At 35.2% G+C, this 27,922-nt stretch overlaps 1 protein-coding gene across 1 annotated transcript in view; it reads right to left on the bottom strand.

The window, feature by feature from the left end:
- The window catches only part of BMP6 (bone morphogenetic protein 6), a 207,841-nt gene that overhangs the window by 4,373 nt on the left and 175,546 nt on the right, over positions 1–27,922 (bottom strand). Inside the window, exons 3-4 of the mRNA XM_051970717.1 lie at positions 19,274–19,422; positions 17,775–17,972 (exon numbers count right to left, since the gene is read on the bottom strand). Of these exons, the coding sequence (XP_051826677.1) occupies positions 17,775–17,972; positions 19,274–19,422 (347 nt within the window). The remainder of the gene's footprint in view (positions 1–17,774; positions 17,973–19,273; positions 19,423–27,922) is intronic.

Genomic DNA, 27,922 nt, shown 5'->3' on the forward strand with positions numbered 1-27,922 from the left:
TAGAGAGCAGTTTCCATTATGAGACTTTTGGAATTGTCTTAAGTTATTGTAATGCTGAGGTGATCTAATGTTGCTGTTACTGTGTATAGTGTTCTCCTGGTTCCACCCATTTCACTCAGCATCAGTTCAGGTAAGTCTTTCCAGGTTTTTCTGAAATCCACCTGTTCATCATTTATTAATAGCACAATAATATTCCATCACATTCATATACCACAACTTATTCAACCATTCCTTAACTGGTGGGCGTCCCCTCAATTTACAATTCTTTGCCACCACAAAAAGAGCTGCTGTAAAATTTTTGTGTATGTGGGTCCTTTTCTCTTTTGTATGCTCTTTTTGGGATACAAACCTAGTAGTAGTATTACTGGATCAAAGGGTATGCACAGTTTGATAGTCTTAATTCCAAATTATTCTCTAGAATGGTTGGATCAATGAATTTGAAGTATTCCTACACCATCATCTAAGCCTTCAGCAAGTTGTAATCTTTATGCTGATAGATGTTGATTAATGTTGATGACTGCTGATGACTTGATATTGATCAAATAGTGGTTCCTAAAAGTTAAGATGACTGTGGCAATTTCTTAAAGAGCAAAAAAAAGTTATTTGCTGCATAACTTGACTTTTCCTTCCATTTAAATACTTAAGAGGCCATTAAAGGATTATTAATTAGCCTAATTTCAATATCATTCTGTTTTAGAGAATAGGAAGCCCTAAGCAGAGGAAGAGAGAGATAAGAGCAGCTTATTGGTGGAGTAGTCAGAATATACATTTATCAATTAAATTTGCCATCTTATATAGGTGTGGTTTGTGGTGCCCCCAAACAGTTATAATAGTATTATAATAGTACAGCTTTCTATAATAGATATAACAATAATAATGATAAAAGTTTGAAATATTGTAAGACAGTCACAAAATGTCACACAAAGGCACAATGTGAATACATGCTGTTGGAAAAGTGACATGACACAGAATTGCCCCAGACCTTCATTTTGAAGTGAAATATCTACAAATCATGTATGTTCGTATTGGATTCCAAGATCTTTCATGTATTGAAAAAATAGTGAAGTTGCCATGTCTTATATGATCCTGACAGCAGTTCCTTAGTACTTGGAAGAACTAGAAGCTTTTGGTATTTTTTTCTTTGATGTGGAAGCTCTGGATTTTGGCTATAATGTTCAGGTTTTTTCCTTTTGTGCTTTCTCTTAGGAGGTGATCAGAGGATTCTATTTTCACTTTGCCTTCTGGTTCTAACAGATCTAGGCAGTTTTTATGTATGCTTTTCTTAAATGTAATGTGAATACTTTTAAAGAAGTCATGATTTTCAGTGTGTCTTCTGATTGTTAAATTATTCCTCCTTGCTCTATGTTACACAGGTCACTTATTTTTGATACAAGTTTTCTGATATTTTCTTCTCTTTTTTTCAATCATTTTATCTTCTAATATTTCTTGCTGTCTCGTGAAATTCTGGATTTCTGTTTGGTCTGATTTCAATTATCAGTGATTCCATTACTTATATAAAGTTTACTATTTTCTACCTATCCTATGCAAAATTCTCCATATTCAGAAGATATCTTAAACTCATGTCCAAAATGGAACTCATTATCTTTCCCCTTAAATCCTTCCCCCCTTCCACTTTATCCTACTTTTCCTATTAATATAGAAGGCAACGTCATCTTCTCTGTCCCTTAGGCTTGCAATCTAGGATTCTCAGCTCCTCATTATCTTTCATTTCCTATATCTAACCTGTTGCCAAGGCCTATTGATTTCACCTTTGCAACATCTGATGAACGTGCTCTCCTTCCCTGACACTGCCACCAATTTACTGTGGGTCCTCAAAAGGGTCCACCTCATTAGTAATCTATTCCTGAACAATTACAATAACTTACTGGTGGGTCTGCCTCCCTCAAATCTCTCCCCACTACAATCCATCCTCCATTCAACCACTGAGGTGATTTCCCTAAAGTCTAAGTCCAACCAACCATGTCACACATTCCATCCAACCCCAAACTCCAGTGGCTCCCTTTTACCTCCAGAATCACATATAAAATGCTCTGTTTCGTAGTCAAAGCCCTTCATAATCTTGCCTCCTTCTACCTTTCCAGTAGGCCTATAGCCAGGATGACTGAGATTTTATCAAACAGGTCTCTTCGCTGTAGTTTCTAGTCTTTCCTAAGTCACCACTGTAAGTTCCAAACACTCTGGGGCTTTTTTGATGCTTTCTACTGCTCTTGCTGCCTCTGAATACAGAGTTTCACAGACTTTTCTCTCTGACCTGTGTCTTTGGTTGTGCTAAGAGGTCTTTGCTGTCTGCTGGCAGCCCCCTTTCCTATTTCCTGTAAAATCCTGATGGACTTTTTGTGCATTTCTGGGGTGGATGAAATTGCTGTCATTTCCAAAGAGACCTAACTGAGTTTCAATGGATAAATGATGGACAGAAACAGCTACATCCAAAGAAGGAACACTGGGAAATGAATGTGAACTATTTGCATTTTTGATTTTCTTCCTGAGTTATTTTTACCTTCTGAATCCAATTCTCCCTGTGCAGCAGGAGAACTGTTCGGTTCTGCAAATATGTATTGTATCTAGGATATACTGCAACATATTTAACATATATAGGACTGTTTGCCATCTTGGGGGGTATAACAATACAAAGTTATTATTAAATAAAATAAAATTTAAAATTAAAAAAAAAGAAATTACTGTCATTTCTCACTATTTCTTGATTCAACATGCTTCAATTTTTATGTTTCTATAGGGTTAGGTACATAGAAGTTGGGCTGATTGCCTCCATTTAGGCAACCATGTTGGTCAGAAGTTCCAGTTTGCTGCTTTATTCATTTTAAATTATTTTTATAGGGTTTGAGGACCTGACTAAAGTTAGAAAAAAGTCCCCCATTTTTAAGTCAGAAAAGATTTATTACATGCTTATGATGTGTCAGGCCCATCCTAAGCATTAGAGAAAAAAAAAATTCACCTTTAGAGAACCTTTTCTTCTCTCTTTCTTTTTAAATATGAACAAGCTTTATAGATACATAGTCGTATTATATTATAGCCGTATAATTATTAATTATAGCTACATAGTACTAGCTGGTACAGTGGTAGAATGTTGGGCCTGGAGTCGGGAAGATCTGAGTTCAAATTCTGCCTCAGACAAGTACTAGCTTTATAACATTAGATAATTCATTTCACCTATTTGCCTCAGTTTCCTCATCTGTAACTGGAGAAGGGAAATGGCAAATCACTTTAGTATCTTTTCCAGGACAACCCCAAACGGGGTCATGAAAATTGGATATGACTGAATAACAACAAAATAACATAACATGACAATATTAATATCAGGTGTTGGATTGGCAATATGGTTGATTAAAAGACATCCTTGATCTCAGGAAGATGTGGATTCAAGGTGTACATAATGACTGTTATCCTGACAAGTCATCTGGTTCCTGGTTCCAAAGGCAACACTCCAGACTTATTACAGACTAGCTATTAATCTTCATTGCTAAAGTGAATTTCCACATTAAAGTTTCTCTTACTAGTGAAATCACATGTGTATGCTTTTCTCCCCTTTTTTCCTTTTATTCTCAGCCTCTTAGCCAATAAAAGCAAATTGACCATCTCTTCCCACCCTGCACATCAGGAATTAGAGCAAAAGAATCTATAGAAGGATACAACAGGAAGACTTCAAGGATCATGACTTTGGAACTGGCAGGTCATTAGAGGTCACTGATTTCACCTTCATTTAACAGATAAAGTAAATGCATCTTAGAGACATGAAGTTATTTGTCCAAGATCATAAAGGGTGAATATGAGAGCTTGGATTCATTAAAAAATATTAGTATTGGACTAGGATTTGTTCTTTTCAAAAAGTTTATTGAAACAAAATATCAGTATCATCCTAAAATATAGTCATCATAGAATCTTAGAGCTGGTGGGGGAACCTCAGGCAACACTTTCCTGAAGCACTTCAGATCCTTCATTTTTGTGATTTTTCATTCATTCTTTCAATAAGCCCACTACTAAATGTCTACTATCTGTCAGGAATTGTCCCAAGGCTGTAGATACAAAGAGAAAAACAAAGCAATCCCTGCCCTCAAAAAATTTACATTCAACTGACAGAAAATAATACATACACAGAATAGGTAAATATGGAATATATACAGAACTATAAAGTAATTTGAGGAAAGGACTTGCTAGTAATTAGAGAGGTCAGGATATATTTTTGAATGTCCTGTTGAATGTCAAGTCCTGGTCAGCACCTAGTACAGTGCCTTAATGTTTATTAGAAATTGAATATAAACTCAGCAGCTTTGTGGAAGATGATTGGAATGAGAAAACTGAAACCAGAGACAATTTGGAGGTTGTGGCAATAGTCCAATTGAGAAATGATAAAGCCTTAAAAAGGGTAATAAGTATGTGAGTAGAGTGAAAGAAACAGATTTGAGAGATGTAGAAGTAGGATCTACAAGACTTGGCAACTGATTAAATATGAAAAGTAAAGCACAGTGAAAAGCTGAGGATTATTCCCAAGCTGAGAATCTAGATAACTGGAAGGATGATAGAGACATCATAGAAATAAAAAAATTAGGAAGAAGGGGTGGTTTAAGGTGAAAAATAAGGGGTTTTATTAGAGTCATGATAAGTTTAATAGTTCATATTGTTGCAGATGGCCAAAGGCAATTGGTGGTATGGGATTGAGATTCTGGTCTTAAAATCTTGAGCACAGAGATAATAGTTGAATCTATGGGAACTGATGAGTTAGAAACTAGAAAGAGAAGAGCTGATCTAGGATAGAATTCTGTAGTACTTCAAACAGGAAGTGAGATAGGGCTAATCATCTAGGAAAAGAGGTTGAGAGACAGTATAGGGAGGAGAAGAAGAGTGAACCAAGAGAAAACAATATCATGGAAATTCAAGATGGAATGGCTAAGACTGGTTTTTAACCTGAAGTGTGTGAACTTAAAAAAAGGTTTTTTGTAACTATTTCAACATGATTTCTTTCCTTTCTAATCCCATGTATTTTAATTTATTCAGAGACATTATTCTAAGAAGGGATTCATGGGCTTCTCCAGATAGCCAGAGGTCCATGAAAAAAGGATAAGGGCTCCCAATCCAGGAGGAGAAGACAGTCAAAAGTGCCAATTGTTCCAGAGAGGACTAAAATGAGAAAAGGCCATCGGATGTGGTAATCAATAAATTGGTAACCTGGAAGAAGATAGTCATAAAGTTGAGTCATGAGATGGAAAGTCTGATTGTAAAGAACTGAGACTTGAATGGAAAGTAAGAAAATGGAGGCAATTAGTATAGTGGACAAAATTTACTCCAAACACTCAGATGGCTCTCTAATGCCATTGATGTGAGACCAACTGACCCCTGATTGCCTGGCTCACAGCTCATCTGTGATTGCCCACTCTTCCTGACTCTTGTCCTTGTCCTGCCATCAGTTTTTCTTAGAGAGTCCACACACTATGTTTTATATCTTCTTCACTTTTCTTCTCATATCTGTGTCCATTTCTTATCCTTAGCTTTTGTATAAAACCACTCTTTTCTTCCATCTAGAGCTCTATCTCCAGAATTCCAATAGAATCACACAATCAGGAAGCGATCTCACAAATACAATCTGCTCACTCCACAGAAAAGGAAACTGACTTGAGGGGATTCTCTGGAATTCACATCACTTCAGTAGAGTCTGCAGCAATACTTTGTGAAAGAGACACTCCACCCTGCTATCCTAACTACCTGACCTAAACACCAAAAATGGAGCACATGGCCCAAATCCTTGATCTGGGCCTTTTCCCACTTTACATCACTCTAACAGACTGACAGTGTTCCAGCAAAACAGACTTCTAACCACCTTTCCTGTGCTGGGGACCAAACATCTTTCACAGGCCTGGAAACCTGAGCTCTTGAACTGGAATGTGGCCTGCACATGGGGTTGGGCAACCCACTTGTATCTGGACAAAGGCAGGTAAGGGAAATTTTCTTGATGCCCAGCTCTCCCTTTCCCATGACAAAATGCCATGATGACATCACTGATGGCACCTGCAGTTGGGGTTTCCCATCTATATTCAGAAACTTCATGGAAATTTCTGTTTGCTTGTGAATTTGCTTCTATTTTGACCCTCTGGATGTTGAACAAAGACAACTTTCTATGTTAAGAACAGCTGTTTCTTTTAGAGTTGGACACTGGCATTTTTGTTGTTTCATGAGGATTGGGGCCGGCAGGAGGAAAAGGAGGAATTTAACTCTCATGTTTTTCCTCCTCCAGATATGCTTACGCCATGCTTATGTTTCCTTATAACTTCTATGTTAAGTTCTGGCAAGGAATATATAAATATTTACAGAGGTTAATTCCCCCAAGAATACTTCTGACTACTCATAGGTTGTCAGTTTTCTGGGTTCCTCAGTAAATTTAGTGGCGAGGCCATTTTTCCCCCTAAAGCTTGACAAGAGGTTCAGAAACTGACCTTTCCCTATTGATTTAATTGATTTGCCTGGATAAAGCCTGTGTAAGTTAATCACAGAGTTAATAATAACCTACTTAACATGAAAGTGATCTGCTTGGAAGGATAAAGAAAGACGCCAGGTCTCACAAAAACAGGCATTGATCAAAAGCAGAGTAGAAAGAAAGAAGGGGATCAGAAAGGGGAGCCCTCCGAACGGCTAAAATCTGGGGCAGCATTTGTGACTTCACAAGGGGGCATCAGAGGGCCAATTCCTATCAAAGAAGCAGTAGTATTTATTGCTTTATTCAGATAACTTCTGGACCCAGAGAGCCTGTCCTATAGGAAACTGATCTAAGAGGGGACTCAACTTTAGAATAAATGAGTGACTTGACTAAGAGTTCTTCTGTGCTGAACACTAAAAAGAAAACTCAGTCTTCATTTGGCTTTCCAAGTCAAGTTTAAGGTCCTTCACAAATTGGTACTAACCTGCCTTGCTAATCTTTTATGACACTACACCTGTCAAAATATACCCTACACTCTCGCTTCAGAGCTTTGGTTCACACTCTTCCCTATTCTTGTAATGTCTCCCCCACCCTCTTCTGCCTTTTGAAAGCCTTTAATACTCCAAAAATTTGAGACTTTAATGATGTGACTAAAGTTCTTTCCTTTTCCCTCTTTTTCCCTTTCTCCAAGTGGATACTGCTTCTATTGTAACACAGATTATAACATCTTAGGAGGCTATTTTTTGAGTGACAAGAGCTAAAAAAAAGTCAACAACTTGTTAAATAACCTTCTGATCTCTTTGAGGTATAAGCCTAGTAGTAGTATCAGTGGGTCAAAAGGCAAGGCAGAATTCAGTAATTGTGCAAGAAAAGTTCAAAATTGCTTCATGGCTCCATCAATAGTGTATTAGTGAGTCTGTCCTCCCAAAGTCTTTCCATCAATTGTTATTTTCCTCTTTTTTGTGATTTTTGCCTGTTTCTTGAATGGGATGAGGAGGAATCTTAAAACTTATTTTGATTTGCATTTATTTTATTGCTTTAGAGCATTTTCATATAATTGCTAATAGCTTCGCTCATTTCACCAGACACTAGCTTATTTCTCAAGTAACATAGATTCTTCTTTTATCCCCAGGGTTAAGCACAGTGCCTGGCACATTGTAGGTACTTAATAAATATTTGTGGATTTGATTTGGAATAAGGAACTTGAAGCTTAAGACCACAGAATTAATAAGGATTTGAATTTATATCTGAATACAATTTCTCTCTATACTGTGTCATATACTCAGAGATAACAAGAACATAATGTGAAGATGATTTACTATCATGGCAACTCAAAAAAGTTCCACTGCCCTTGGTTAATTAGATAATTTTGTAGCCCCTGAGCTTGAAAGTACAAAAGATCCAGTAATTTTTTTCTCCAATTTCAACTTTCTACTTTTTCCCCCTGTGGCAATTGGGGTTAAGTAACTTGTCCAAGGTTATACAGCTAGGAAGTGGTAAGTGTCTGAGGCCAGATTTAAACTCAGATCCTCCTGACTTCAGGGCTGATGCTCTATCCACTGCACCATGTAGCTGCCTTTTCTACTTTATTCTTAAGAAATATTGCCTCCCTCAATAGTTTCCTACTTGAAATGCCCACCTGTAATTTAAAATACACATACCCTTTCAAAGCTTAGTAGTTCACTTGTCATTGAATCACTTAACATTGTTGATCACTTTCTTCTCCTGGCCTCTTTCTTTTCTCTAGGTTTTCCTGATGATGATCTCACCTGGTTGTTCTCCTATATATCTGACAGCTCCATTTCAGTTACTTTGCTGGTTCTTCATCTAAAACATTTCACTAATCATGGGTGTCCTTCACAGCTCTGTACTAGAGCTTTTTCTTTTAAGCCACTAAGCTAAATCATTTGGTGACCTCATCACTTCACATGTGTTCAATGACCATTTTTATGTAGACTCTTCCCCATCCTGTATATCTAAAGCAACTCTCTGTGTGAGCTGTACAGTCATCCATCACAGACATATCAAACTGTCCCTCAAATATCTCAAATTCAACATGTACAAAACAGAACTCTTCTGTTCTCTCTCTCCTCTCTCTTTCCCCCTTTGAAAAAACAAAAAAGTATTTAATACAAACTCCAGAGAGTTTCTTTTCAAATAGATATGCTAAAGATAAAATGCTTTCTGAGTCTTTTTTTTCTGGGACAAGTGTTGGGGGGGAATAAGGTAAGGATTCTAAAAGATGATTTATCTTGGTGTACAGCACCTATTCAGTGCCATACCATTCACCTCTCATCTTCAATAACTGCCAAATATCGTCATTTCTACTTCTACATCTCTCCTAAGCATATTCTTCATTCCACTCAAAGATACTATTCTAGTTTAGCTCTCATTATTTTTTGCCTTGGTTATTATAATAGACTCATAATTTGTCTCCCTTTCTCAAGCCTTTGTCCATACCAATTCATCATATTTACAACTGCCAAAGCAAATTTGCCTAAAATGAAGGCCCCAGCTCAGATATTACTTTTTGTATGAGGCCTTTCCTGGTCCCCTTAGCTGCTAATATTTCTCCCTCCCTATAAGGTTATCTTGGATCTGCTTTGTATGTGTTCTCTCAGAGCCTAAAATATTCTACAAAGCTAAGCATTTTTAATTGAAAACCAAAGGGCTATATGAAGTCCAAGGATTGAGAAGACAATATATGAGATAGGCAATAAAGAATAGGTAAAAATGGATAATAGGGAAGGGCATCTCAGGCATACAGAAGGACAGGAATCAAAAGTAGGTGAAAGAGATTTGTCTAGGTGGGAAAAGATCAAAGGATTATTTAGTATCCCTGGGACACAGGCAATACATATTATGGGGAAAATTTAGGAAGATAGGATAGAACTACAGTGTGAAGAACTTTGGCAAAGGAATGTCAGTTTTAGTCATTTGTCAATAGGGATTCATTAAAGATTTTTGAAGAGAGCTGTGCAATGACCAGATCTCAAGGGAGATTATTTTGGCAATGGTATAAAGAATAAATTATAGGGGGAATATACTGGAAGTGGGAAAACAGGTGAGGATTTTATTGTAATATTTCTGGTAAAAAGTAATGTGGTATATTAAAATGATAGTAATAGAAATGGAGACCAAGAGTGTTGTATATTTCACTTTGGATATTTGTGAGGGGTTTAGACCGTAAATTCACTATAGGAGAACTCAAAGTATGCTAACTCCTCTAGGAATAAAGATTGACAATGTCTATAACTTAAAAACTGAGTGTTTTAAATGACTTTTTGTTATGGTTCAGTCATTTTGATCATATATGACTCTTTGTGATCCCATGTGAAATGTTCTTGGCAGAGATTTTAGAGTGGTTTGACATTTCCTTCCCCAAATCATTTTACAGATGAGGAAACTGAGGCAAACAGGACTGAGTGACTTGTCCAGGATCACACTGGTAAGCTAGTAAGTATCTGAGGACGGGTTTGAACACATGAAGATGAGTCTTCCTGACTCCGGCCCTAGTGCTCTTTTCACTAAACCATCTACATGACTAATATTTATCAGCCTTAAGTCACAGGCTGGCTCTGTCTTTATTATGCCATGCTGCCTCCTATGCCATTTTACTATGAAAGATCATTCAATAATTGAGGATAGATTGGTAGAGTGGAAAGAATACAGTCTCTAAAGTTAGAGAATTCCTAGATTCAAGTTTTACTTCTGATACTTAAGATCTTTCTGATTTTGGGAAAGCAACTTTGTCAGTTGGTTTCTTTATCTGTAAAAATGAGGGAATTGGACTAGAGGGCTCCTGAGGTTCCTTCCAGATCAGTATCTATGATTATATGATTATTTCTAATAACTGGAATTAGGACCCTTGATATCACTTTGAGCACCATTTCTCTTTCATTACTTTTTTTTTTTTAATTAAAAAGCTGGACTCTGTTGACTCATACAGGTTTCTCTTCCTGTATCAAATGAATGTCAGAAAAATACATTGTGGATGGCATGGGAATGACAAGGCCAACAACCGATCTCCCAGGGAAGGTTAACTGAATCGCCAAAGGAAGCAGTGATCCCCCAAATAGCCAGCAGGGAAGCTGCAGCCCCAGGAGCTAGGGAACAACAATCAAATTCCAACCCATCTCCCAGAGGGTCCTGGCATTCTGTCAATTGCCCTTTTTCAACACTGACTGAGAGGGAATGAGAAACACATGGGAAGAAACTAAGAGGACAAAAGTAGAAAGAGATACAGGGCAGGGGAAAAGCCAAGCAATCAGGTGGAAAGAGAGGGCAAATGAGAGAAATCAGGTCCCAGGACCCTTTCCTCTTCCCCAGTCTCTCCAAATAGTTTTCTTGGGGCTCTGATCACGTGGTCAGGCTACAGGCCCAGGCCTGGTGAACTTCACAGCGGGCTACACATGAACATACCCTGTTAGAAAAATACCAGAACAGCAGGAGTTCAGGATGGAGTAGCATTTTAAAATCTGAATTTTCCAACATCTCTGAACTCAAGCTACAAATTTTCCCTAAAGAAAATTTATTTTTGAAGGGAACGATTAATTCATTTCCTATCCCTTTCCCCCTCTACCTCCTCTCCTCCCAACCCCAATGTGTAGCCCGGGCAGGGACACAAAAAGTGGTTGTATTGAAATGGCACCTTTTTTCTCATTTCACATAGTTGCTCCCTCCATATCTTTGGGTCTTATCTGCTGACTCTGATCCAGAATAAGTTTCTGGCTCCTGTTAGCCTTACAGAATCAATACAGCTATTGAAGGACAAGCTGGAGGCTCCCCAACTCACTGTGTCATTACAATGCAGGAGGCAAAGTTACCATTCCAGGATTCTGATTTCTGCTTTCAATCACTCCAAAAGGTACTGGGGGCAAAGGGGCAGGGAATAGTTTGGTTCTTAGTTTCTGGGTTTAGTTTACAAAAATCTAGATAGTTGTATGTAAGGCAAATTGAGGTTTCTTCTTCATGATTCCTAGTTCCATTAAAATTAGAGATAACTATCTCTTCTCAGCTACTTCCTGGAATACAAAAACACCGTAGGATACCAGTGATCTTCAAAATATCCTGAAGGTCTCCAACTAACTAAAAAAAACCTCTAGATTTTATATTCCAGACTGAAAAGCCCCTGAAAACTAGTCTTTTTATAATTTTTGCTCAAACCAAGTTTTAGGTCTCTCCACATGTTTCTGCTTTTAATAACAAAAATAAAGGATAATACATGTAGGATTTTAAGCTTTGCAAAGCATGATACCCATGTTATCTTACTTGATTCCTATAGCAATCCTGCAATATAGGTACTATTATTGCCCCCATTTTACAGATAATAAAACAGAGATTTAGAGGGTTATGGACTTTCTCAGGCTCCCAGGCTAACACCTGTCTTAGGCAGTATTCACACTCAGGCTTCCTAGATCCAGAGTCTAACACACTATTTACTATAATATATAGTTACCTAAGAACTCCAAAGAATATAGCATTAAAAGACTAAGTGAAACTTTCAACATCCCCATACTCCATACTTTCACAAAGTTTATCAGCCTCCAATCTAATAGATCCTTGAGCTGGGTAACAAATCATGGGATTAATTGTAGAATTAGAGGGAATGCCAGACAGAAACTAAAAAAGCTAGCTGATAGAGACAGAGAAAGATAGACCTAGCTAGAAAGAGAAAAACATTTCTAAGCCATCTGGGGGGGAAAAAATCAAACATTCTTCAGCATCATTGTGCTGTCTACTTTTTAGTGAGGTGTTGAACCTCAGAGGCCCACCAACCTAAAAGCACATTAAACTCTTTCCCAAATGCCTTACAAGCTCTATATTCACTGCTTCAGCATTATTTTTGCCAACTATTTAAACAATTTGCAGATATTCCAGATTGAAAACCAGTCTCTGAGATGACAATGAGAATGCCACCATAAAGAAATCATAGGATTTAGAATCAAGAGTTTATAGTGATTGTCTGGTGCTTTTTATTATTATTATTATTTTTTATTTTAGTAATGAGGCTGGAACAAGGAAGAAGGGAACCACGAAGTGAAGATAGTTATGAAACTAGTTTCAAAGAATATAGTGACTGGTGACCACTAGTGAGATCCATGGAATTGCTAGATTCCCTAGAATCCTAATGAACTACACAGCATGTGTTGGATTGAGACTAAGAAACCGTGTGTAAAAACAATACTGTCCAGATGACATCTAAGACCACTAGAGAAGTGCAGCATCAGCCAATGACCATCATTCATTCAGAACAGACAGCTGCAAAGAAGCTCAAGCAAGTGGAAAAATCATCCAGGGAGATTTTCATCCAAACTCATCGTCTGTCCAGTACATTTGTTTTTTGAAAGCCTAGCTTGAAAGCAAAGTACAGATGTTATAGCAGAATTGGGAGGAGGATTCTTGGCCTTTCTTTTGTTGTGAGTGAGCTCTGCAATCTCAAGCATAAACAGCTATGTTCCAAAAATAGTCACATATTTCAATGTCATATTCTAGCCTGATGACAGCCAGTGTGATGAATTATGGTAACTTCTTTACCCAGATGCAGAACAATCTCTGGTGGGTTTCTTCTGGTTGTTTTTTGGGTGGAGATAAACTCATTCAGGAGGAGCATACTATAAAAAAGAGGGGGGCAGCAGAAGCAAAATAATCTCTACCTCATGTCTTTTAAAAGGATTTCAGAAAGAAAAAAAAATATTGCTTGAAATCCAGGCCAGAGACTGAATCTTAGTCCCTGCTGGGTTTTGATTTGGAGGACAGAGATTCAAATTCTGTCTCTATATTTTCTAATTGTGTGATCATGGGCAAACCATTCATCCTCGACTAGATTAGATGATTTCTAAGGTGGCCCTGTAGGTCTCAAACATGAGTCTTCAAAAAAAAATTGGCTCTACTAAGGCATAGTTAGAGAGTACCTAGCTTCCAATCTCAACTATGTTGCTAATTTATATAACCACTGGCAAGCCATATGAACTTTTTGGAGCTCTTTTCCCTCATCTGAAAATAAGAATGTTGGACTTGGATAATCCCTAAGATGCTATTCACTTCTAAGTATTATGATTCTGAAGAATTATTGTGAATTGTGAGACAAGAAAAGTATAGAAGAAATTTCCATATTGTGCCATTCATTGGAAGACTTTTGTCTGTGGATAGATGGCTGCTATCATCCAAACATCTCTGTGATTTAAGTACCCCTCCTACTATACAGGAAAAGGGTTTTTTCATAGACATCAAATTGACAAGCTTCTGCTGTCAAACTATAGCCATTGCAAAGGCTCTTGACAAAAAGACTTTTGAGTATAATTATAAAAAGGAAAATTCAAGAAATAAAAGGTTGGAAGAAAAGTTAAGGAAATAATTCCAATGCTTATATCTTATTTTTAATAAATAAAAATTTAATATTCATAATCAATTTATAAACCCATCAAATTTAATTTAATCTAGAGAAATTATAAAACATTAAAACTAGATCACAAAATTAAAATCAAAATGTCAAGGACATCATGTTTTCATAATGAAAAATTGGGGTGGAGGAGTAGGAAGACTGGGAGAGGACTAAAGCAAGTAAAATTTTTCTCTGTAAAAAAGGTAGCAAACATGTCAATGATTGTTTCAGTCTCTGGCATCCTTCTAGTCAACTCTAGTTAGCAATAAAGCTGCCCACAATTTATTTGAATAAACCCCAGTTGAGCAGTTATTGACTTCATAATATGTTGCAATAGTCAGTCAGCAAACATTTATTAAATACCCGGTGTGTGCACTAAGAATACAAAGAAATGCAAAAGACAATCCCCTGCTCTCAAGGAATTTGTGGTCTATAGGGGGAAACAATATAGAAATAACTATGTACAAACAAGATAAATGCATGTTAAATTGGAAATAATCAACTGAAGAACAGCATTAACATTAAGAGACACTAGAAAAGATCCACTTCTAGCAGAAAACACCAACATTTTAAAGCTTATTTAACAGATTTGTTCTGAGGAAAAAGCAAAAACATTTCTCCTTTCTCTTATTCCAACCCTAACTGCTCCAATGTCAAACACAGGAACACCCATGCTGTGCAACCCTTCCAAAGTATGCCAGGATAACAACAAACAAAATGTTACATCCCATCAGTCTGCAGAACCTCAAGTCCCAAGTTAAGGTATTGATAAAAAACAAATGATGAATTAAGTTAGACCCTATCAGCAAAGAAGCTTCTCTCAAAAAAAAAAAAAATAGGATACTTTGAGAAGTTCCATTAACTCTTTCAGATCATTGAAATATCAGTTAAAAATAACAAAAGAAACAACTAAAAATTCTGGAAGTGCTAATGTAGTATTTTACTTTCTTCCATGGAAGTGGATACAAACAAGAGGAGAGAAAAATCTCTTCATCTTCGTCTCTCATTCCTATACTACTTAATTACAGGACATTATTCAGCAAAAAATCTTAAGTGAAAGTTAATGACATGGGGGTAATCCTACTCTAGAAAGCATGAGTTAAGATCAGAAAGCCAAGTTGCAATCTTGAGAGAAAGAGTCACCATCCCAATCTTCCAGTGGCACTGGAAACCCTGGAAACATCCTATGACTGAGTGGAGTGGTTTCTACTCTGTTGCCTGTATTTATTAGTTTCTGTATACTGGGAGTTTGTGAATTTAGTGAGCCTGCTTCTAGAAGTAACTGAAGATGTGGAATTGAAAGCGGGAAGATGACAGGTAAATAGAATGGGGAAGAGGGAAGTTTGCTCTCCACTTCAGAGCATGCTTAGGTATTCTGTGATGGTTTTCCCTATCAATGTGGTGAAAAAACAGACAAGTTGGCTGCTGAGATAAGCCTAGATATACCTTCAAAAGACACTAAGTAGACAAAATGTAGCCAGTCTGGCTACATTCAGATGAGGAGGAGAGAACTGATATAAACTTCTAGGTGGAGAGACTTCTGATGAAGCCATGAGCATAATGTTCTATTGCTGTTTCTTTCTCTTTTGTGTCTGTTCTATTCTGTCTTAGATGAAAGAGTTTTGGAAATGGAATAGACAAAACTTATGAGCTTCAAAATGTTGAGAGCTGCCAACAGTCCATGGTTGAAAATCCATGTTAGAGTTTACTGCCATCATATCTTCAGGAAGTGACCTGTGGTACCAAGCCCAGTAATAAATGCACCAAGCAGGTGACATGCCATTTACTAGAGTGACTTTGTTCTTCAACTATGCCATAATTTGGAAGTGAAGTTGTTGGGGTGAATGATATAGGGCAGGTGTTTTGTATTTCTATTCTTGCTATATCTTCTCAGGAAATATCCTTTTGTAAAATCTAATTGATATTAATTGTTAAATTATAGCAATGAAATAAGGGAAATACTAACTATAAATGGATATTGATATTAGTATAAACACAATGGAATGGAAACTTAAGCTGATGGTATTAGAAAAACTTAACAAATAGGCACAATGATGTATTGTTAGTGGAACTATACATTTATACAATTTTTTGAAAAGCAATTTTGGAATTGTGCAAAAAAAGTGGCTAAAACATAAATATCCTTTAATTCAGAGATTTCACTATTAGTTGTATACCCCATGGAAGTTGTTGATAGAAAGAAAGGTCCCATGTAAAACAAAATATTTATAGCAGCACTTTGTGGTAGAAGAAAAATGAAAACAAAGTAGATGCCTATCAGTGGAAGAATGGCTAAACAAATGGAAGTACATGAATGTAATGGAATATTGCTATGCTGTAAGAAATGACAAGTATGATGAATATAGAGAAATAGGTTTACATTAACTGACGAAAAATAAAGCAAAGCCAAGAAAGCAATATACACATTGTTGACAACAATGTAAATAGAAAGAACAGAAAACATGAAACAATAGAAAATGAATGTTACAAAATTATAAAGGACAAATGACCCAAAGAAGAGGTTTAAAAAAATGCTTTCTTCTCCTACTTTGCCATGTGTGTGTATGTATATGGGGGCAGGGGTAGGAGACATGGAATATTAAATATCATGTCACATTTTTTATATTTACTGATTCATTTTTAAAACCTTCCTTTATTTAAATAAATGATAACAGGGGGAAATTGAGGGTATATGAAATTTAAAAACCACAATAAAATGATTAAAATTTTAAAGACATTCTAATGCATCAGGAATACCCATATAACTCTGAGAACAAGATCAACACATCATAGACTATTAGAGATTAAAGGAATCATAGCATCATAAAATTAGAAACTGAAACAGATAAGGAAACTAAGACCCAGAGAAGAAGTAACGTTTTAAGTCTGTGCTCAAAGTTATCAACTGAATTGATATATGCTTATAAATAAGATAAACATACTATTTCTAGGCACTATCTTACTGTTTAGTCTCTTTTACAAAGGAGAACATACTAACAAGTGAGATGTTAACAACATGAGAAGTAGAGATTTTTATAAATTATAAGATAATTGCTCACTATAGAAGAGTGATAATTCTAGGTTCTTGGAGTCTACAGCAGCTGAATTTATACTTTGGTATTTCTACTAAATCAGAAGATTAGATTATAAGCATGGATCTAATGAAGAATATCTTCCAGATGACCTATATTTTGAGAGGTTCATTACCAGGCTAGCTGAAGAATAGCCACATCAAATCTCAAAGACCATTCACTAAGTCACAGAGAATTTACAGCCTTGTATTGGTGGTAGGAATACCTACACTAATGAAATAAAAGATCCTTGAAATGTCAACATTAAAGAAAAGCATTATGGAACTAGAATGAAATCCTTGTGAAATTCTATAATTTGGGATTTCTCTCCTAATGGGAAGAGATGCTGGGAAAACCTATCAAAGTGGAAAATCATTCAGCTATAGATGATTTACAAAGACTTCTCCAACATTCAGGAAATCCCAAAATTCTATCCCTGGTCTTGATGTTGAATATCACTTATTTGTATTAGATCAGGTGTTTTAAATCTGGGTCTATGAACTTAGTTTTTTTTTTTTTAATATACATATATTTTTATCATTATATTTCAAAAAAATTTGATTTTCTTTGTAATACTATATATTTTATTTTATGCACTTAAAACATTCTGAGGAGTTCATAGTGCCAAAGGTGTTCAAGATACAAAAAAAAAAAAGGTTAAAAAATCCTTGTTATTAGAATCTAGCAACAAGGTTCTTTATTTTAAAAAACTCTTTTAGCTACAGTCAATGCATAAAATCTTACCCCATCACTTGTGGAAGCTACATAGCATTGAAATCTCTTAATAATTAAGCATATCCCACTAATACAAAAAAAGCTAAGATAAGAAAGCCAAGCTGGAATCTTGAGAGAAAGAGTCACTATCCAGACCTACCAGTGGCACTGGAGACCCTGGAAACATCCTGTGACTGAGTGGAGCGGTTTCTACTCTGTTGCCTGCGTCGATTAGTTGCTGATCTTGTGGTGCGGACATGAACTTCGCTCACTTTGAAGAATGCTACCATAAAGGGCTGTTTGTCATAAGGGCCATCTCTGCCCACCAGACCAGCAGCTCTTGGGTTGACATTAAGACCTTTTAAGAAAGAAAAACAAATACATTTTTCCCTTGTTCCTCTGAGTAAAATTATTCTTACAGTTACACAATTTTCTCCCCTTCCCCTTTCTGCCCTTTATCCTGACTGGCCACCCATGTTCCAAAAAAGCGGATATTTAGGGGAAAGTATTTTGGGGGAGAAATAATACTAATACTCAATTGGATACCTTTAAAATAGATAACTGCAACAAATGAAACTATTTAACTTTCTAACATTTATTTAGCCCGAGTAGTGGTGGTAGTATAGTATGTAGAACAACAGCCTTGAAATCATGACTCTGGGTTCACACTACCACTGATTAATAAAATTGATGTCATTGTGGGCAAAACACACAGATAATATGAAAAAGTGGTGGGATTTATTGTAATTTCAGGGCTAGCTCTCTGAAGGATCTCAGGACCAGCCTTGATCTTAGTGGAGGAGTGCAGGAGGCAGGAGAGCCATCAGGAAGATGGTCAAAAATGGAATGTCTCATTTCCACTCTCAGCCCTTAAATACCTTGGTATGATCACATCATTACAGTAGCCTATGTATGTGTGAACTAGAGAACCATTACATCATCATGCTAAGTACTAATATATGTGAACTAGAGAACCATCATTTCATTCAATTCTACTGAGTTAACATCTTGTTGTAGGTATGCTTGTTTCAAGCATACTTCTCCAGAGTTTGACCCTCTACAATTTATCACTTTTGGGGCCTCAGTTTTTCTAAACAATAAAATTAAGGAGTCAGATCAGATGGCTTCTAAGATTCTTTGTAGTACTAATAAATATGATCCTGGGAATTCTAAAGATTTTCTCTCACCAGTCATATCATCTTCTTTCTTTTTAATATTCTATCCTACCTAAAGGCATAGTTACTTACCACAAAGCCCTAATAATAAGCGCTTAAAGTGTCTATGGAAGTTTAGAAAGGGAGAAAAGACTCTCCTGGAGAGCAAATTGAAGATATTTTGGGAGGGAGAATGGCATCCCAATTTTGTTTGGGAGTCCTGAAATCAAATTTCTATTCCTTTCTGCCTCCTGCACCTCTTCTTCTATTATTTTCATCTCTTTTTCTACTTTAAAATCTGTCTTGCCCAAGCTCAGCCTACTTGATGAATGTAATCTGATCTCTCTATGATACTTCAAGCAGAGGTATTTTACAAAATGGGATAAATATGGGAAAAACAGCCTTGATTATTGACTGAAAAAAATATTGTTACAACCAACCCTTTTAAATAACAGTGTCAAAGATCACAAGTTTACTGTTTAATAAATGCTGTGCTACAACCTACCATCTCTGGTCACCACACTCAACTGGAGTCCCATGTTATGTTGTGGAGTCATCACCCACAGATTACTGGTAGCAGTAATGTCAAATTCTAACCATCCTTCTTCTGAGGCCCATACCACTCTGGTATCCAGCAAAAACAGGTCCGAATCTCTGTTAAGAAATAGTTACCAGTTAAGTTTTGTGGTATATCTTTAATGAATTCTATTCTTCGCTATATTATATGTCACAATAGAAGACACCAAAACCAAAAATAATTTGGAGAAGTTCAAAAAATGTAACTTTAAATAGATCTAATAAACTATGGGAAATGTGAGTAACAATTGTTACATTTAGAATCACAAGTTAGTTTGGTCTTATTTCCCTACCATCCTTATCCCTTCCCACACCCCTTAGATCACAGCAGTGATATAGTTCTATTCTAAAGAATTTCATTTTTCCTGTACTTAAGTGGGTCATTGTACTCCACCTAAAGTCATGATATCATTGCTTCCTTTGTAATGTAGCTAATGAAAATTAAAGCTAAAAAAAAAAAAAAAAAAAAAGAAGAAGAGAGATAGAATCCAGGATTAGTATAGAATGTGCCCTAAAGCTTTTATTGCCTTTGTTTAATAGGAATTGAAAAACTCTTGTGCCCTATAGGGTGTGTAGCAGGGAGGAACCCTATCTAATTCCTGGATAATTATTGATTTTTTTATTTTAATAAAAGCCTTTCAATGGCCTAAAATAATGTTTGAGTCAGACACCTTTTTTATAAAACAATATGGTTTTTGGTCTGTGCTTAGGATATCTTGAGGTTTATCCAAATACAGCCATGTCCAGGACTCACTTAGCATGCTGAGTTTCTGGATTCCAATCTTGCTAACAATTTCTTGGAGCCTATTCCTTTCCCTGGGCTTCATAGTAAACATTTTTTTAGCAGTCAACAAATATAAAAATCCATAAAATGTCAAAAAAAATTTTGAAAAGGGGCTCAGTAACTTTTGAAATAGGATGTTTTTATTTGCCATCCAGGAGACCATGTTAGAATGGTATCAGAAGATTGGTGATATTCCAAGTTTTCCCAAGCTACACAGAATTTCAAATCTATGTTTCTGTGGCTATGGCAAAAAAAACAAGGGAAGTGGGTTAGCAGAAATTCATTTGATGGATTTCCATATTTCTAAGGAAAAGAATTTTTTTAAATGACAAAGCTTTAAATTAATACATAAAAGACATATTGCTACTATAAATGTTTTACTGAAATAATTGCTACCTTGCAGGGATAGAAACTTGCTTAAATTTAATAGTGTGTGCATGTGAAAAAGACATACATACATAGATACATAGATATACAGATATGTAGGGTGGGAGGTAAAGGAGTGTATTATGATTTTTGTTAAGATCCAGTCCACAACAATGGACAGAGCTAAGTCATTGGTCTTTCAAAATTCTTAAAAGTGGGCAGAAATATGTGGTTATTATTTAATCAGTTGAGTCATGTTTGACTTTTCATGACCCCATTTGGGATTTTCTTGACAAAAATACTGGAGTGATTTGCCATATCCTTCATCAACTCACTTTTCAGATGAGGAAACAGAGGCAAACTGGGTGACTTGCTCATGGTTATCCAGTTAGTGTCTGAGGGAACTCAGAAGATGAGTCTTGCTGAATCCAGATCTGTACACTATCTACTATGCCAGGACTTCTTAAACTTTTTCCACTCGTGACTCCTTTTTGCCTGAGAAATTTTTACATGATCCTGGCTATATAGCTATACACATTTACTGATAATAAATCATAATTTTGCCACTGCTACATATGGGGTTGAGACCCACAGTTTGAGAAACTTTGTACTATGACACCTACACAATAAGAATAAAAAACCTTCCTGTTTATATTACATATTGAAGTTTAGAGGAAACTTCCTTACTCAAGTAAGTTACTTAGTTGTAAACAATTCTCTAACACATTGCTCTCAGGATTGCCATATTTAAAGAATTTGTGTGTGTGTGTGTGTGTGTGCATGTGTGTTGTCCTCTATGAATAATGTTCCCATTATTATAGTTTTGCCATATTGACTGTAGTGATAAGAGGTAACCACAGAAAGCAGCAGGAGGGAAATTTAGATGCATTTCTTTCAGGTGACAATGTGAAAAGAAAAAAAAACATTTGAAACAATTTTAAAAATTTAAATATATCAGGAGAGGAATATATTTGGAAAGATAGTTGATATAAAAACAAATGCTACTGATTCAATATAATTATTGTAAATACTTGCTGTAATTCAATTTCCAGCAAGAATGCAGATATGTGAGAAAAATGGCCCAGTTCTTCAAGGAAATATAATAAATGATAAAGTCAGGGAAACAGGACTTAACTGCCATCTACTAGAGTTATTCTTGGGAAGACATGAATAGAAGTGTAAATGTTTTCATAGAGTTTCTAGATAGGAAGACTGGATAGACATAGTAGAAATAGCACTAGCTGCAGGGTCAGAGGACCTGGCTTCAGATCCCACCTCTGATACTACTCATGTGACTTTGAGCAAATCACTTCATCTCTCTAGGACTCAATTTCCTTATCAGTAAAATGATGGGATTCAACTAAATGGCATCCAACATTCTTTCCAGTTATTGATCTATGATCCTGTGAAAAGGTCTCAGGATTCCTGAGTTGTTTAGAAAAGCATGAAAGAGGGGCAACTAGATAGTACAGTGGATAGAGTACCACCTCAGAAACTTAATACTTATTAGCTGTGTGACTCTGGGTAAGTCACTTAACCCCCACCTGTCTCAAAAAAAAAAAGAAAAGAAAAGAAAAGAAATCATGGAAGCATAGTATGCTTATTCTATCTGACCAATATTGATGATCATTTTTGTTAATTACAGTGAAGTGTCTTATTTGTCAGTTAAATTGTATAAAACACTTAAAAGAATAGTGCAAGTCTATATGCTAAAGGACTTATGGTATAGTTTCAGATAATATAGTCGAGATCATGAGACCAAGAAAAGTATGTAGGCCTAGCTAACAGAAATTGCCAAAATAAACTTAAGAAAGTGAGGTCCAAAGGGAAAAATATGAGGCTCTTTTCAGGAAAGAAGGTAGGGAGCTAAGAGTAGGAGAGGTATACCAGAAGAATAGTGAGGGGAGAAGAAGATGATCAAGTTTAGAGGTGGAAAAAATGAAAGCAAAGTTATAAGTCAAGCTTGAATGGTAAAGTCTTGATGAGGAAGGTGAAGTTAATCCCCAATGGAAGAAGATATTAAATCCACAAAAGAAAATGGGCACAATTAAGTTGCTTAATATTAGGGGAAAGCAGAATGATCTAGTGGAAAGAATATAAGACTAAGAATCAGGAGATTTGTCTTCTTATCTTGCCTATGCTGCTAAATAGAGATTTTGGTTTGGGGCAAGTTATTTAAGCCATTGATGTCTCTTTTGTAAATGGGAAAACTAATGCCTCTCCCTACCTACTTTGTAAAATTTTGAGAATGTAACTATGTGACAACTATGCAAATATATACCATGAGTGTTATAATTAGAGATATGAAAAAAGAGAGAATGTCAGTCTACCCAGAGAGTTTGCAGTGAATGATAAATGGATTTTCTAAATACTAAATAGTATATTGTAATACAAGCAGGAAATCCAAAGGGAACATTTTGAGGATAAAGAAAATGAATGAAAATCATGGCTAGCAAAGGCTAATTGTGGAGTACCATTGTATACAAGCATCATAAACTCCACTAGCAAAAGGAAAACATTAGGAACAACAGAAAAGACACTCAAAGTTAATAGGTTAGAAATCATGAACAGGAGATGTAAAAGTTCAATGTAATTCAACATTTATTAAGAGCTTGCTGTCTACAAAGAAGACATTGTGCTAGGTACTGCCTATACAGAGACAAAGCAAATTAATTTCTGGACTCAAAGATTTTACATTTTACTTAGAAGAATCAATTTAGCACACACATAAGTCAACTCCCACTAATTTGTGGAGGAGAGGCCATTAACAATGGCAGGGGTATTAGGAAAGGTTTCACAGAGGAAATGGCATTTCAGAATAGCATAAAAATGAAAGTCAGTGCTAGTATATGTAGAGACACATAAAAACAAAGACACAAACTGTAAATGCCTATGTATGCTCATTTATAGATGATTTGATGCTCATTATATCAAGCCTAAGAGCATTGCAAAGGCTCCAAAATAAGATACACAATCTCTCAAAAGAGTCAGCTTAACCATCAACTTGGAAAAAACAAAGGAATTAAGAATGCCTATAATCTAGACTGTGATATGAAGTTCGATGGGCAGTCTCTAGAACTTTTCAATCTATGTAAACACTGAGAATGGACAATTAGTGAAGAATTTAACAAGGAAATGAGAAAAACTTGGTTTGCATTCAAGAAATAGTGTTTTGTTTTTAATAATTCCAAACTTCTCCCTAGCACAAAAGCCCCTGTTTAGAATGTAAATGCTTGCCTGCTGGCTATATGGTTGCAAATCATAGAACATCACAAACTCTAAAGAATCTAAATTGCAAGTAATCCAAAGGTCAAAGAAAAAGTGCATGATGGGTACAAGTCAATCTGTTAAGAAACAATCATCAAGCTCTTACTATATGTCAAGCACTGGAGATATAATAAAAATGCTTTAGAAAGCTTATAATCTAATAAAAGAGACAATTATGTACAAATAATATATATACAAAACAAATGGAAAATAATTAACAGAGGAAAGGTACTAGACTTGAAAGAAGTCAGAAAATCTACAAGGGAGATAAAGACCAAGAGCTGCAGTGTATGTGTGTGTACATACACAGACATATTGATGCCCTATGTATAATAAATGCCATAAAGAATATTACTTAAGAAATATGTAATTTAATTAAAGTCAACAAGCATTTATTAAACACCCACTATTTGTCAGGCACTATAATGCTAGGCACTCTAACCTTACTTTCTACTACAAAGATATACTAGATAAATAAATATTGATAGTAGCTATAAAATATCTCTATAGAGATATATTCTGTATTTACATATATGTATAAATATATTTTATATCTATATATTTTATCTCTATTACCTATATTCTATTTGTGAATATTCTGTGTGTTCTATATCTGTATAGATGTATTATCTATATCTATATCTATATCTATTTACATATCTGAATGGAAAGATGATATATGTGATACTCAAGAACTTTATCATCATTAGGGCTGACAGAGGACATGAATGTTAGTCTGTTATGTAGATGATCTCAAAAGAAAAATGAAGGCTGAGAAAATAGGATATTTTGAAAGAATGGAGAAGAAAGAGAAAGAATGGGGGAAATGATCTCACATAAAAGAAGCATGTAAGAGAAAGGTTTTTTTTTTTTTCCAGTGGAAGAGAACATGATGTATGAGGAGTGGGCAATGCTTAAAACTTAAAACTTACTCTTACCTGAGCTTGTTTTAAAAGGGAAATGCATATATACACATTCATTCTCTTTCTTTCTCTCTCTCTCTCTCTCTCTCTCTCTCTCTCTCTCTCTCTCTCTCTCTTTCTTTCTCTTTCTCTCTCTCTCTCTCTCTCTCTTCTCTCTCTCTCTCTTTCTCTCTCTCTCTCTTACACACACACATACACACACACACACACACACACACACACACACACAATTGGAAAATCCATTTTACTCAAATGGAAGTAAAAGAGAAAAAGGCTAAGAAAAAAGGTAGGAGAGGTGATAAGAAGCAGGATAGATTAAGGGAGGCAGTGGTCAGAAATAAAACATATTTTTGAGGAGGGAGAATGTTAAAAAAAATAAGAAGATAATAGAATAGAGGGAAATTACAGTTAGCAATTATAACAGTGAATGTGAATGGTATAAACTCACCCATCAAGTGAAAACAAATAACAGAATGTATTAGAAACCAGAATCCAGTAATATTTTTAAATATACAAAAGACACAGTTGAAACAGAAAGATACAGAAGAGTTAAAACAAGGGGCAGGAGAAGAATCAATTATGCTTCAACTGAAGTAAAAAGCAGGGTGATCTCAAGGGGAAAAAAACAAAAATCCCAATAGAAAGAGTTAATAAAGGAAACAACATTTTTTCTAAAAGGGTACTAGAGACAACAAAGTAAAATCAACACTAAACATATATATACCAAATAGAATAGCATTCAGATTCTCAAAGGAAAATTTAAATGAATCAGAGGAGGAAATAAATAGTAAAACTACTCAAATGAGAGTATTGTATCTCTCAGAAGTAGATAAATATAGAATTAAGATGAATAGAATTTTAGGAAAGTTAGACATGCTTAACTTCCAGAGAAAACCGAATGGGAAAAGAAAGGAATAATCATTTTTCTTAGCTGTATGTAGCACCTTCACAAAACTGACCATGTATTAGGGCTTAAAAACCTCAAACCAAATGTAGAAAAGTAGAAATATGAACTACATCAATTTTATGCCATAATACAATAAAAATTTCATTAAATATAGAGCCTTGAAAGTATAAATTAAAAATTAATTGGAAATAAAATAATCTAATTTTAAACAAACAGTGATTCTAAAAATGAATCATTGAAACAATCAATACATTTCATTAAAGATAATGACATCAATGAGACAATATACCAAAATCTGTGATATGTATTCAAAGCAGTACTTAGGGGAAATTTTATTTTTTTAAAGATTTAAATCAATAAAAAAAGAAAGAACAAATAAATGAATTGCGCAAAAGACTAAAAAAAAAACTGGGAAAAGAACATACTTAAATTTTAAATCCCCAATTAATCCTCAAAAAAAAAAAATCCTGGCAAATCAACAGAAAATTTAATAATACTGAAAGCAAAAAGACCACTAAATAAATAAAATTAGAAGCTAAGTGTGTGTGTGTGTGTGTGTGTGTGTGTGTGTGTGTGTATGTGTGTGTAACCATAAAATAGGTAAACCATTACTAAAATTTATTTTAAAAAAAGAAAACCAAATTGCCACTTTCAATTGGATGACTTATTTTTATAAATTTATCAGAGGTTTCTATATAATATTTCTCCTACTTTCTTATATATTCTTTAATAGAATTTTATCATATTGCAATTAATTAAAGATATAAATATTTCTGCTTTTCTGAATTTATTTGTGAGGTTTTTATGTCCAAAGATTTGATCAGTTTTTTGTAAAGGTATTGAGAAATATTTATACTTTTTCCATTCAATAAGTGCCAGAAGTCTATCATATCTATTTTTTTTTTCTAAAATTCTATTCAGGTTCTTAACTCTTTTCTTATTTGTTTCTTTTGGGAAGTTAGATTTATCTAGAGCTAATTGAAGGCAAACTGAAACCATCCATTGTTACAGTTTTCTTATAATCATTTTTTCCAATGATAATTTAGAAGCTATTCCTTAATCATTTAGAAGTTATTTAGCACCTATGTTAAGAACTGACACAAATTCATTGCTTTTGTTAATTTTCTCCCAAATATAGAGGTTATGCCAGTGCCAAGCAATGGGTTCAGAAATCAAATCCCAGTTTTCTGACTCTGTATTCATCATTTTAAGTTTTGCATTTCTGAAGAAAATCACTGTCAGTGTATTGTAATCTGTCTTCTATAGACTGTTTATAAGTCTATAGACTATAGGAAATTTTTCTTTGGGGATTTATGAGTCAAAGGTCGTTTTGAGAAAAAAAATTTGGAAAACCAAGATTTTGGAGAGATGGAAGCAGGACCACAAAGGGTTGCAACAATTGATCATTATTTGCAAAAGTCTACCAGAGAAGGTTAAGGCAAAGTGGTAATAAAGGAAGAATGGTGAACTTAGCCTTAGGGAGGCTTCTAATGTTACTTCTAACATCAATTGTGAGACCATGTTTCCCTTAACCTCTCTGTACCCCTTTCCCCATTCCTAAAATAGGAATAATAATATCCATACTAACTATCCTAGAGTTAATGTGAGAATCAAATTAGATAATACATGTGATTCACTATATAAATGTCACCTATTAATACATTTCCCAATCGAGATTTACTTATTTTGCCTCAAAGAAGTATTTCTATTAACCTGGTGAGAACAGACAACTTACCCGGCCAGACTAAAGGCTTCATTTTAATTACAGCTTAATAAGCACAGTTCTATTTCCTCTGGCTTCAAAGCTCCCACTACTTAGGTGTTTAAGGGATTGTTCTGCACCAATAATCACTCAGTGAGGTGGTAATTATTGCAGTCTTTAAACCTTTCCTCACTGACCCCATGTTTATTTATACTTCTGCAAAGACAATTGGGCCAAACAGTCTAAAGACTGAAAAACTGCAGCCTCCAAAAAGATGCATTGGTTTTTGCATTATTTAAAGTGTAGTATATAATAAAATGTGTACTCATTTCTAAATACTTATTTGTCATCACCAGTCTATTTATTTATACCTCCAGCACTTATATCATATTCCAGTAATCACATCCTTATGATAGTACCACTGTACTCTTCCTGAGTCAGATGATATCTGGTAAATTATGTTTAGTACCAGATACCACATTGTTTAGTTCTTGCCACCCTACAGACAAGCTAGAATTTATCCAGAGGATAGTAACAAATATAGCAAAAGACTTCATATAGCAAAAGACTTCAAGAGCATTTTATTTGAAAAGCTATCAAAAGAACTGGGGACATTTAGTTTAGAGGAG

Source organism: Antechinus flavipes, chromosome 1, assembly GCF_016432865.1.
Source record: "Antechinus flavipes isolate AdamAnt ecotype Samford, QLD, Australia chromosome 1, AdamAnt_v2, whole genome shotgun sequence".
Taxonomy (NCBI): domain Eukaryota; kingdom Metazoa; phylum Chordata; class Mammalia; order Dasyuromorphia; family Dasyuridae; genus Antechinus; species Antechinus flavipes.